This window comes from Amblyomma maculatum, chromosome 3, assembly GCF_055883805.1.
Source record: "Amblyomma maculatum isolate TAMU_Amacu chromosome 3, ASM5588380v1, whole genome shotgun sequence".
Taxonomy (NCBI): Eukaryota; Metazoa; Arthropoda; class Arachnida; order Ixodida; family Ixodidae; genus Amblyomma; species Amblyomma maculatum.
This window is the reverse complement of record NC_139346.1, coordinates 6,376,760-6,389,602: the sequence shown is the minus strand read 5'-3', so window position 1 is coordinate 6,389,602 and position 12,843 is coordinate 6,376,760. Positions and strand designations below refer to the sequence as shown.

At 45.5% G+C, this 12,843-nt stretch overlaps 1 protein-coding gene across 4 annotated transcripts in view; it reads right to left on the bottom strand.

Annotated features, from left to right (window-relative positions):
• The window catches only part of LOC146194162 (general transcription factor 3C polypeptide 3), a 219,124-nt gene that overhangs the window by 96,425 nt on the left and 109,856 nt on the right, over positions 1-12,843 (bottom strand). For all 4 annotated transcript variants that reach the window (XM_084597272.1, XM_084597270.1, XM_084597268.1 and 1 more), the window contains exon 9: positions 5,376-5,434. In XM_084597272.1, the coding sequence (XP_084453398.1) occupies positions 5,376-5,434 (59 nt within the window). The remainder of the gene's footprint in view (positions 1-5,375; positions 5,435-12,843) is intronic.

Sequence of the window (12,843 nt, the reverse complement as noted above, 5' to 3'; positions counted from 1 at the left end):
TTGATCCTAAAGTTAGGAACCACCTCAGGGAACAAATGCGAGTTCGGAGATGAGACATGTCATGCAAAGGGAAGCAGAAAGTCAGGCGGGCGGATGAGATTAGGAAGCTTGTGAGGGTCAGCTCCCACAGGACTCAATAGGAGCCATGTGGGAGAGACAATGCAGTAGTCGACAGCCTGGCTCATGTACCAAAACTGCAGCCATTGGTCCTCACACACTGTGAGGTGGCAAGCAGGGAACAAAGTTAAAATTTTATGACCTAAATTGGCCAGTGGTTAGGGCCCAAAGGTGCCAAGGATGCAGGGTTGAACCGTGGCAGCTGTTTTTCAAGGGACGCCCGTGTGCTCAAAATTTTCCCTCCTCTATGGCGCCTCGCTTTGGGACACCGCCTTTGTGACTCCAAGCACCATCGTAGCAGCACAACAAAGATTCCACTGGCAAGGAATTGTGTCTAGCTTTTGCCCGGCATAATGTTTCACCCTTTTTGAAGCAATGAAAAGCAGGTTCCACAATGTGTGCATACCAAGTGTCCTTCTTTTCCCTGAATGCCCAGGTGGCCCTTAGCCTGTACACCAAGTGATTTTTCTTGTGCGTTTGAAATTTCTATTCTAAAGCCTAGGAGCGCTCCAGCAACCCAGCTTTCCTTGCAGCCTTCCATGTAGATGGGTGCCAGATGTAAAGGTAAAATCGGCCAGCTGCCCCACCACTCTTGCTGACCAAATGCTCCTTCTCTCAAAGGAGAAAATCAGTCCCTCAGGGTCTGTGCATGACCCCCAAAATGTCCCTGCCTAATCTGCCCTCACAGGGAAGGGCCCTGTTTTCAAGCGAGAGCTGCACGATAGTCGAGCACTGGCGGATTGCACCCATACGACCAGAGCAACACAAGTGTTCTTTCGCTGGATGTCAAGTATAACCGACCGTTACACATCACAATATTTACACTCAAGCGGCAGCTCAGTGGGGGAGATTGAAGAGGGTTGGTTTGGACACAACGCACCCGAATTTCGCCCCTGCCATCAAACACTTTAAATGAACCCTCTTCTTACTAGTTATTTGTGATTACAAACTGAACTTTGAGCTCAAAATCAAGTGATATGTCATTGCACAGCTCACGTCCAGTACAACTGCATTATGCTAATAGTAATCAAAAGGATTTGCAGCGCTAAAGGACGACACAGAGAAAAAGAAGCACAGGACGGCGTTACTTTCTTCTTCTCTTCTCTCTGCTTCTTTTTCTCTGTGTCGTCATTTAGCGCTGCAAATCCTTTTGATTACTATGAACCAACAAGGCCAGCTTGGAGTTTTGCTACGATACTAATAGTAGATCTGAATTCATTATTGTTAATTAGTTAACTGTGATTAAAAGTTGAAGTTTAAGCTGCAGCACTGTCAGGTATTACAGAATGACTCATATCAAATATAATACCACTGCACTAATTGTAAGTCTTAATTAATTACCCTTAATGAATTGTGATTAAAAATTACCTAAGCTACAACATCAAGTAAAATATTGTATCGGATCAGAAAGAAGAAGTGGGCAGCAGTGTAGGCAGGAGCGCTCGCACTAGACTCGCCGGAATTTATTAAGATTGTCTCAATGTCATCGGTCATCCTTTGCATGTTCTCCGACTTGTCATCTCCTAACATTTTGGCAGAGGTGCTTGGTAGTTTATTCCTCATCATCCTGGCCCCGAGTTTCAGTGCACCGCGTCTGCTTCCGCCATCGGGTTCTTGGGAAGCATCGCTTAGCTCCCTGCCGAACCGAACGCGACCTCGCCATTCTACCGCCCCCGACCACAAGACACGAAGAAGGAGAGATACAGCCAAATGATCCCACTGACCCGAGACGCCACCAGCACAACCACAAGACATGACGGGAGACATGATTGACCAGATGACCCCACTGATGCAAGACCCTAACCACCCAACACACATGAAGATGCCCATGTCATGCGTTGTGTGCCTGAGCCTCGGCCATCGGATCTTGGTGACCTGAGCCACGTTTCATCCGGAGGTCATCGTGACAACAAGCTGTTTTCTTCCTCTTCTATCTTCACCCATCCAGTCATGCCCTGAATCTTATCAAGGTCGACAATCTTCCTTGTCCATGATTGGTACAATCGCTCGGTGGCCAAGGTAATGTTACGGACAGGGAAGAAGAAGCAGGTAGAGGTCAAAGCAGAAAGCTGGGCTAGTTGGTGAGTCATCATAAATAAAAAGACTATTGTTCAGTTCAGGTGTCCGCAGAAACAAGTGTGACAGATACTGCGCCTTTCCCTTCCTGTGAACCAATTATTATTATTAATACCTAAACATCAGCGCCGGTGTTATCAAAGTGGAGATGCGAAACTTAAAACTAAATAGCCCACAAGCGTCCCCTCTGCTCGGTCACTGATGGCTACAAAAAATCCGTTCGCAGCGAGAAGGAAAGGCGGGTTGACGGCAGAAAAGAACTCGGAAGCTCTCGTGTGGGGACGACGCAGAAAAATGCTGTGCATTATAGTCGCTTATCGCACTACGGCCGTATTCACGCTTTCGCAAATATTGCATGTGTTCGTGATCAGGGTGTTTGGCCCAGCCTGCCCGAGATAAATATACCTTGGCCCGGGCCTGGCCCGAGCCCGAGCTAAAGGGCTTTCGAGCGGCCTGAGCCTAGCCCGCGGGCCGGGCCTGGTACGGGTCTTCGGGCTGGCCTGAGCCCATGCGCAGCTCTAGAAGCAGGCAGTGGCACAGGAAGAAGTGCTCGAGCTAGGCCCACCGAGATGCATTAAAATCATCTCCCGATCATCGGTCATCCTCTGTCTGTTCTCTGGCTTGCTGTATTGTAACATATCATTAGCTGGCAGAGCGCAATAGCTTACGAATCATGAATACCTTCTTCAGCAAACGGAAGAACCGGAAATGGACATGGAAAAGTCCTAACGGAGAGACTAAAAATGAAATCGACTTCATAATGTGTTCAACCCCCGCCATTGTGCAGGATGTAGAGGTAATCGGGAAAGTGCGATGCAGTGACCACAGGATGGTGAGGTCCCAAATTAGCCTAAATCTGAAGAAGGAACGCAATAGATTAGTAAGACAGAAACCCATCAACGAATTAGCGGTGAGGGGGAGGGCAGAAGAGTTCAGGATCTCGCTACAGAATAGGTATTCAGCTCTAATTGAGGATGGCGACATTACCCTAGAGGCAAGGAACAATAATTTCAGAGATATCATTACTGAGTGCGCGGTAGAAGTAGGCGGTAGGATAGTTAGAGAGGATACCAGTAAGCTGTCTAAGGAGACGAAAGATTTGATTAAGAAACGCCAGAGTATGAAAGCTTCCAATCCAACAGACCAGATCGAATTGGCCGAGATATCAAAGCTAATCAATAAGCGCAAGGTGGCCGATATAAGGAAGTATAACATGGACAAAACTGAGCATGCTGTAAAAAACGGGGGAAGCCTTAAAGCGGTAAAGAAGAAATTGGGCATAGGCAAAAACCAGATGTATGCGATAAGGGACAATGCGGGCAACGTCATCACTAATATGGACAAGATAGTCAAAGTAGTCGAGGAGTTCTATACAGATCTCTACAGTAGCCAAAGTAGTCAGGACCGTAATGAGATTGGCGGTAGGGAAAAACAGTCAGACGTTCCACCAGTGACGAAGGACGAGGTCAAGAAAGCACTAGAAACTATGAAAAGGGGGAAATCGGCTGGAGAGGATCAGATAACTACAGATTTGCTGAAGGACGGGGGGGGGATATCGTGCTAGAAAAACTGGCCACCCTGTATACGCAGTGCCTGGTGTCATCGACGGTACCGGAACCATGGAAGAACGCAAACATTATCCTCATTCACAAGAAAGGGGACTCTAAGGACCTTAAAAATTACAGACCAATCAGCTTACAGTCTGTTACGTATAAGGTATTTACTAAGGTAATCACTAATAGAATCAAGACAACCTTAGACTGCAATCAAGCAAAGGATCAAGCAGGGTTTCGGAAACGGTACTCTACTATCGATCATATCCATACCATCAATCAGGTGATAGAAAAATGCTCGGAATATAACCAGCCCTTATACATAGCATTCATTGATTACGAAAAAGCATTTGACTCAGTTGAAACCTCGGAGGTGATGCAGGCATTGCGAAATCAGGGGGAAGACGAGCCGTACGTGAAAGTGCTGGAAGATATATAGAGTGGCTGCACAGCAACCATAGTTCTGCATAAAGAAAGTAACAAAATTCCCATAAAGAAAGGTGTTAGGCAAGGAGACACAATCTCCCCAGTACTATTCACAGCTTGTTTAGAGGAAGTGTTCAGAGACTTGGAATGGGAGCAGTTAGGGATAAGGGTAGATGGAGAATACCTCAGTAATCTGCGATTTGCTGATGACATTGCCTTGCTAAGCAACTCGGGGGATGAACTGCAAATAATGATTGATGACCTAGACAGAAAAAGTAGAAAGGTAGGCTTGAAAATCAATATGCAGAAGACTAAGGTAATGTTCAACAGCCTCGGGAAGGAACAGCAGTTTACATTAGGTAGCGAAATACTGGAAGTAGTAGGCGAATATGTCTACTTAGGACAGGTAGCAACCGCAGATCCGAACCATGAAAAGGAAATAACAAGAAGAATAAGATTGGGATGGAGCGCATTTGGCAAGCACTCGCAGATTATGACTAGCAGCTTACCGGTATCGCTCAAGAGGAAAGTATACAACAGTTGCATCTTGCCTGTACTCACCTATGGGGCTGAAACGTGGAGGCTAACCAAGAGAGTTCTACTTAAGTTGAGGACAACCCAGAGGGCTATGGAACGAAAAATGGTAGGGGTAACATTAAGAGATAGAAAGCGTGCAGAGTGGGTCAGAGAAATAACTCAAGTTGACGACATTCTAGTAGAAATTAAGAAGAAGAAATGGACATGGGCAGGACATGTAGTGCGAAGAGAGGATAACTGATGGTCGCTGAGGGTAACAAACTGGATTCCAAGGGAAGGAAAGCGTAGCAGGGGGCGGCAGAAAGTTAGGTGGGCGGATGAGATTAAGAAGTTCGCAGGGGTCAAGTGGATGCAGCTAGCACAGAACCGGGTTAAATGGAGAAATATGGGAGAGGCCTTCGCCCTGCAGTGGGTATAATCAGGCTGATGATGATGATGATGATGATTAGCTGGTTTATATCGAGTATGATTGCCATACACTAATTACAGGTTCTTTACTGACAATTAGATTGCTGCGATTAAAAATTGAACTTTAAGCTGTGTGAAGTCATATTAAAGGATCAAATATAGTAGGTGTTGAACCACACAAAGCCGGGCTACCGTTCACCAAACTCTGTTGTTCAACTATGGTTAAACCAGTGCCAGCTGCACCCAGAAGAGACTCACCAGCAGGGCGGCCGTGAACATCTTCTGGCTCAGCTGCAGCTCCAGCAGCATGTTGATGTCTGCAAGAAAATCAACCACACAAGAAGTTAGCAGCCTGCTATTAGGACCACATTGGGATCCCTGTGCCCCTCCACAGCACATACTCCCCCTCACCAGAACCGGATCCTGCCACCCTACTGGTCCAATCATGTTAACCTAATTACCGCAAAAGCTTACCGTCGTCTTCATTTTTTCCAACAAAATTTTAAGCATTCACCTCATTCACATAGAGCTAACTTGTAACTGACTAGCGTTAGACTATTTTAGAATATGCATGCGTAATATGGGATCTGTAAAAAAAAAAAATAAATAAAACAGAACAAAAATATAAAAATAAAAATAAAATAGATCTGTAAAAGAGATAAAATAGAACCGGTGCAGGAACAGACAGCACGCTTCATGACCGGAAATTATCATTACACCATCAGAAGGTCTGATATACGGGAAGGATTGGGCTGGAAAACTCTCCTCATGCAGAAAAATTCTAAGGCTAAAATTTCTTCACAATATACATTAAAATAAAACTGGTATTGATAAGAGAATGCTTATTAAGCAGCCACATTATTTGTCATCTAGAAGAGACCACAATAATAAAATCAGAGCCTATCAGTGCTGTACTAATGTGTTTAAGTATTCATTTTTCCCTTGCACGATTAACAATTGGAACCAGGCTGCGTCTAATATTGAGAATTTTATTCATTGAATGTTAGCTTATTGATTCCTGAACTTATGCTATTTTGCACACTTTAGTTCTGTTATTATGGAAAGTTACAGTTTTGTTAATTTTCAGAAATACTGTATGCTGTGTCAGCTTGCATGTTGTTGGATTTAAGGACCCCATGTATCTATACCCCCTACAATAATGCCTCCCAGGCAATGTAGGTATACCAAATGAATAAATAAAAAGAATGAACGCCTCAAGCGGCTGCATGGAGCATTCAGACCTGTGGTTCAATGCCTTGTCCAATGAGGCTAATCTGGCATTACATTCGCAGCAAGGTTAGGACAACAGATGAAGCACAAGTGTTCCGAAAATTGTGGGCAATTCAACCCTCAATAAGTGGGGAAGCCCAGTTATGGCCATCACTAATGGAGGCGGGCTTGCGCTTCAACGCGAGGCGCAATCTCCCGACTACATTCTGGAAAAATGAATGGGAAAAACTGAGGAGGAAGGTCCACCTTATACATCATGCGCTGCTTGTATTACACATATTCTACTCAAGAATATACCCACCTACAGTCTACTGAGTAAGCCGGGCAACCAACTGCAAACCACAAGAGTGGGTCCAAAAAAAGGAAATGCTCACCAGGAGGGTTCATGATGAAAATTTACGGGTGCAGAGTAAGAAAACAGAGGACATTCACTGGGTCCATAAAAATTATAGAGTGACTCTGCATGGGCAGACATCTTCCCCTGGAAGATGATGGAAGCATTTCATATTGCGACAGGGAAAGAACATCTCAAGAAATTTTATTTCCTTTTTTTGGACATCAATTGATTACTAATATCCTTTACAGTTGTCTTGCTGCTGCTTTTAATTATTTATTTTATTTATACTGTAAGCCTTTTGACAGGCTCATACAGGAGTGGGCAAAAAAAGTCACAATTTCACAGACAGTGTACAATATATCCTATAAGTCAAAAAATGCATTTTAATTAAGCATCCTTTCCACTAAACTAAGTGTAAATATGTGTCCTCTCTGCTTTTTTTTTTTTTTTTTACATAAACATTATTCATTACCTCAGAAATCAAGGCAGTATGTGATGAACAATGAAGAAGTGATTAAATTAATGGAAATAGGGCGGCTGATTTAATCAAGTGAAGGAGTGGTTCATGTGTCTAAGCAATATATGAAGCAAGGCTGCTATGTGAAAGACCCACTACTGTTCTCTCCCTCTGTGCTTGTGAAGTGTGCACCCACAATTCTCCATCAAAAATGTTTGGTAATATCGAGTATGAAATGGAAATTTGTAGCCAGCACACTCGCCGACATGAGGCTTACAGCACTGTTGTAGGCTCATCTTGGCATCGGAATTGAGCCTTTCCTCGGACCGGCATCTCAGGAGGTCACATTTGCCTGTTCCATCATCAATGGCGGCAACACCGTGACTGCTATCACTGGTAATCTCGAATCACTGAACATGAGCTTGGTCAAGCTCACTAAGGATGAAACGACCCCAGGAAGAAAGCAGCACAATGCGAGCGTTTATGAGGCAGTGTCGTTACTGCAGGCCCTTTTGTATATTTTTCAAGCCGTTATGTGCGCTGCCAACCCTGATAACGTGTGCTTTTGCTTACTATCGTACTGCGACACTTGCCGAATCATGTCAGAAAAGTTTTCATTACATCGCAAATCATAATTTGACCTTGTTGTTGCTTGTGGGAGATGTGGAGGTCAAGCCTGGTCCTCTTAATACCCATGAGATAGAATTACTGAAACAGCTGCGGATGAGACACACAACACTGATATTTAAATGAAGAGCACTGAGAAAGGTTTACTGAACCGTTCTCAATTTGTCGTGCAAGATGCGCAGAGATGTGTCTCGAAGATTCCGGCCACTCGCGTATGTCTCTACAAAGTTCTAGGCTGTGCTAGTCACTGTTTGCAGCTTTATCTAGATGTTTCTTCGCTGCCTTTAAAGAGTTGATGGGTGCGACAGGCATTCTTAGTTTGACGACCTACGAACACGTTTACTGTTATCGCCACTGCCGATTCGCTTAGTTCTTTTGCGGGCCCAAGTCAGCCCAATAAAGAGTTTCATTCAAGTGAAATGCCAGTGTCTTCATTTGTGGCTTGTCACCACTACGTGACATCTGATGGAGGTGCTGCCCTTTGAGATCCGGCATACCCCTTCAAGCGAATACCTCGGCATCGTTTCTGTCGCCTTGGGAGAGGTCACCGATCCAGCCACCGACTTCAAGGGCCTAACCCGAACATGATCTGCTGCCGGACCCCAGCGGAAGGCCCTAGCATTTACAATGGTCCAGTCTACAGCACCGGTTGTCTTAGTGCAGTCCCGGGAGCCTCCCATTTTCCAAGGACTGCCCATTGAAGATGCGGATGACTGGCTGGATCTTTTTGACCGCTTAGCAGCATTCAATGGCTGGAAAGACACATCGACCCTCAGGCTAGTCTACTTTGCTCTTCAAGGACCTGCACAAACTAGGTTAAAAAATAATGAGATTCCTTAAAGGACTGGGAGACATTCAAACCGGAGTTTTTGAAGGCCTTCGCAAGTTCCGTCTGAAAATAATGAGCCCAGGCCCTCCTCCAATCAAGAATTCAGCTCCCAAATGAGTCTGTCCTCGTTTACGTCGAGCAAATGAGGCGCCTCTTCTGCCGCGCTAACCCAAATATGATGAAGAGGGAAAAAGTGAAACTGTTAATGAGATTTGTGGGAAGAATTCACTTTTTCAAGCCTTGCTAGGAATCCTCCGACAACAGTGGCCGAATTCAAAAAAGAAGCATCATCCATCGAGAGGACTATTGACACCCGCATGCGCCACTACAGTTGACCACTTGAAGCGGTGCATGCAAGCCCCTACGACGGATCGCCTACAAGCGGAGACAGCCTGTGAGACCTTATCCGCGAGGTGATTTGGGAAGACCTGCACCGGCTGCTTCCATGATTTCAACAACCTCAAGTAGCAACACTTGCGGACATCATCCGTGAAGAAGTGCAGCTTGGGAATCCTACCTCAACGAATACAATGTAGCCACCCCAAGCTATGAACTATGTCGCTGCCGCGCACCGTCCTGCACCGCGTCCCACCACACTCCCCTCAATGCGAACAAGCTCCACCCAAACATCGCCACTTGGCCCCCGCCAGCCATGTCTGTGAACGACCCTCAAGCCCCAGGAAATGTGACGCCTGGAGGACCTCTAACAGCCGACCACTCTGCTTCCACTGTGGCGAGGCTGGATACACCTTCCGTCACTGTCCCTACAGGCATATCGGCCTGCTTGGTTTCACCATCGACAACCCACGACCCCGCCCTGGTAAGCGGCAAAGAATAATAACAGCTTGAGGGGCGAGTTGGTGCCGCATAGTACCCAGAAATGTGTGCTGCTTCTATTCACATGATTGTGTTTGTTGCCCCACATTTCTGGGAACGAACTAGAAATCAATTACTTACTCCGGAGGAGAGAGCACTCATCGCCAATACATTTGTCACGCTCCGCATCGCCGTATAACACCCGATTTGTGTCGCCGGGCCACGGTTACGGGCAAGGAAGGTCCCCTAGCCCCTGTAGAGGACACTAAGGCAGCGACTTTTGGAGGTGGGGTTGCTTAACGGCAAAAAACTGAAGATCCTCCGAAGATGACACCGCTTTTACGACGGCGCACCTTGTAGACTACTGCGGCGATCATGCGGCCAGGCCCTAATGTGACACCGCCACTACGTATGACGACAACACAACCACAGTGCAAGCCGACATCGCTACCCAGCGAAGTGACAACAGTGTTAAAACAGATGCTTGGACAAGTTGGTAATTCATTTTGACCGGAACAGCGCGCACTAAGACACAGACAAGAAGAGAGACACGACACACACGAGCGCTGACTTTCAACTGGTGTTTATTGTTTGGAACGAGGCATATATACACAGTTCCAACAACACAAGGAAAACAACCCTCCTTCATAGATTCATAGTCAATTCATGCATGTCACACTGAACAAGGACGATAACAACATTATCATTTTCCCTTCACTAAAAATGCCAATTCTTTTGAACTGATCGATAAAGAGGGGCTACTGACGCATGCGTCTTTAGACCAGGCGATGTGCGCTGCTTCAATTATTTCGCGTGTTAATTGGTCACTGTATTTACTTAAAATTTGTGTGCTAGTGAAGTCAGGGTGGCAAGTTTTGTTTTCACAGTCTCTACAATGAATCCCGAGATGCCCTTTTACTGTGTTATGCACGTTATTATTGTGCTCCTTCAGGCGTTCATTGAGGCATCTCCCCGTCTGACCCACATACAGCTTGCCGCATGACAAGGGAATGGCATACACTACACCTTCTTCACATGACACGAATCGATTTTCATGCTTGATGTCGCAATCTCTGGGAACGAAATCAGTATTAACCATTTTGCACATCTTCCCAAGCTTATCTGGAGCCGAAAATATAACCTTAACTCGTGCTCTATTCGCTATCTTCTTTAGTCTGTGGGAGAAATGATGAATGTAAGGTACAACAGTAATTATTTCTTTTTCCTTCCGTGTCTATGAATCTGCCTGCTTCCCTTTTCCATTTTTGCTCAAGCTACTGAGAATAGATTCGGACACTGATACTAGTAGCTGCTTGGGATAACCAGCCTTAACGAGCCGATCGGTTTGGAGAAGGAAACTATCTTACATGGAGTGCATGCAGGATTTGTTAAGCGCGTTGTGATAGCATGACTTCACCACAGCACGTTTCACCAGCTTAGAATGAGATGACGTAAAAGAGAGCAATGGCTTTCTGCTTCGTGGCTGGTAAGACCAACACATGTGATGGTGCATTAATCTGAGTTTGAGGTCTAAAAATTGGATGACATTGGTTTCTGGCACTTCAGTAGTTAGTATGAGGGAATGAAGGCACTCTACAAAGTTAGCTTTGATCTGCGTAAAGACTGCGTCAAATTCTTCCACATTAGAGTCTATAAGAACGAGAAAGTCATCTACATATCGAAAACATTGTACAACCTTTGACCCTTTCAATTTTTCTTGAAGCATTCTACCCTTTTGTGCTAACAACAAGTCACTAAGCACGGGAGCTATGCATGACCCGATGCAAACTCCGCGTTTTTGCAGGTAGAACTCACCATCCCAGGAAATGAAGGTAGAAGTTAAATACACTTGAAGTAGTTCTAAAAAGCCTTCGGCGGATATGCCGTTCTTGTTTTGGAATTCAATTACTCCTTGCTGGTCAATACATTCTTCTAAGCACGCGAAGAGCTCGTCATGTGGTAGTGAATAATATGGAATAATAAGGAGCACAATAACAACGTGCATAACACAGTAAAAGGGCATCTCGGGATTCATTGTAGAGACGGTGAAAACAAAACTTGCCACCCTGACTTCACTAGCACACAAATTTTAAGTAAACACAGTGACCAATTAACACACGAAATAATTGAAGCAGCGCACATCGCCTGGTCCAAAGACGCATGCGTCAGTAGCCCCTCTTTATCGATCAGTTCAAAAGAATTGGCATTTTTAGTGAAGGGAAAATGATAATGTTGTTATCGTCCTTGTTCAGTGTGACATGCATGAATTGACTATGAATCTATGAAGGAGGGTTGTTTTCCTTGTGTTGTTGGAACTGTGTATATATGCCTCGTTCCAAACAATAAACACCAGTTGAAAGTCAGCGCTCGTGTGTGTCGTGTCTCTCTTCTTGTCTGTGTCTTAGTGCGCGCTGTTCCGGTCAAAATGAGTTACCAACTTGCCCAAGCATCTGTTTTAACGAATTTCATTTCTAGTACATCGGGCCCTATTAATTGTCTGTTCGTCCATCCATGTATTCTCGTCACCTACATTGCTGTCGCCGTATGCAACGCTCGATCATTGGCTTTTCTCGTCAAGGAAAAACGTGTTGCAACGTACGTTCTGCAGCTGTTTGGAGGATTCCAGCCTTCCATTGCTCAAGAATTTGCCACATCCTGAAGGCTGAATGGAACAGACAAGCTCGGTTTTACTGGCGCTGTCTTTTTCTTCTGCTGCAAAGAACCGAAGCCCCACCACATAGAAAGAAGAAATGGAAAGAGCTTTCTGATTTAGCGAACACAACGGCTGACTTCTTGTGGCACCAAACCCTTTTCCAGCTCCGGGCATCACCGGCCAGAAAGAAACACTCGACAGAGAATGTAATCCACACCGCAGGGAACGTGTCGCTGCCTACGGAAGTGCGTCGTGTTCTCTCCCAGGGGCCGAAGTACGCCACGGAACCCAAAAGGTCGCCCGCAGAACTTCTGAGCATGGTGAGGCAGGTGTCCAGGTTGGCACCGGTGGCAGAATTCGATAGGTGCGTGTCTGAAGGAGTTGATGCGCTTCTGCGTTGCAAGGAACCAGTGAACACCGTCTCGGTTCGGCAAACTGTCTCGTATTTGGAGGGAAATTCGCTGCGGTTGCTCCCAGCCGACAAGGAAGGGGGATTCCTAGTGCTACCCTCCCATTTTTACGTCAAGAAGGGTAGGGAAGCTATTCAGTCTTCGTTTTCTGTGGCCAAGAACCTTAATCTGAAAAGAATTAAAGCTAAGGCTAAGAGAGTGTGCAAAAAACTTAACCTTGATCTGTTAACGAAAAAAGCCGATAACAGTGAAGGCCTTAGTTTACAAGTGTTTTTTAGCGCAAAAACCCACAAACCAGAGTGTCCGTTTCGTGTGATCGTATCTGAGAGAGGCACACGGCAAAAAAATGTAGCCGTTTTTCTAAAGA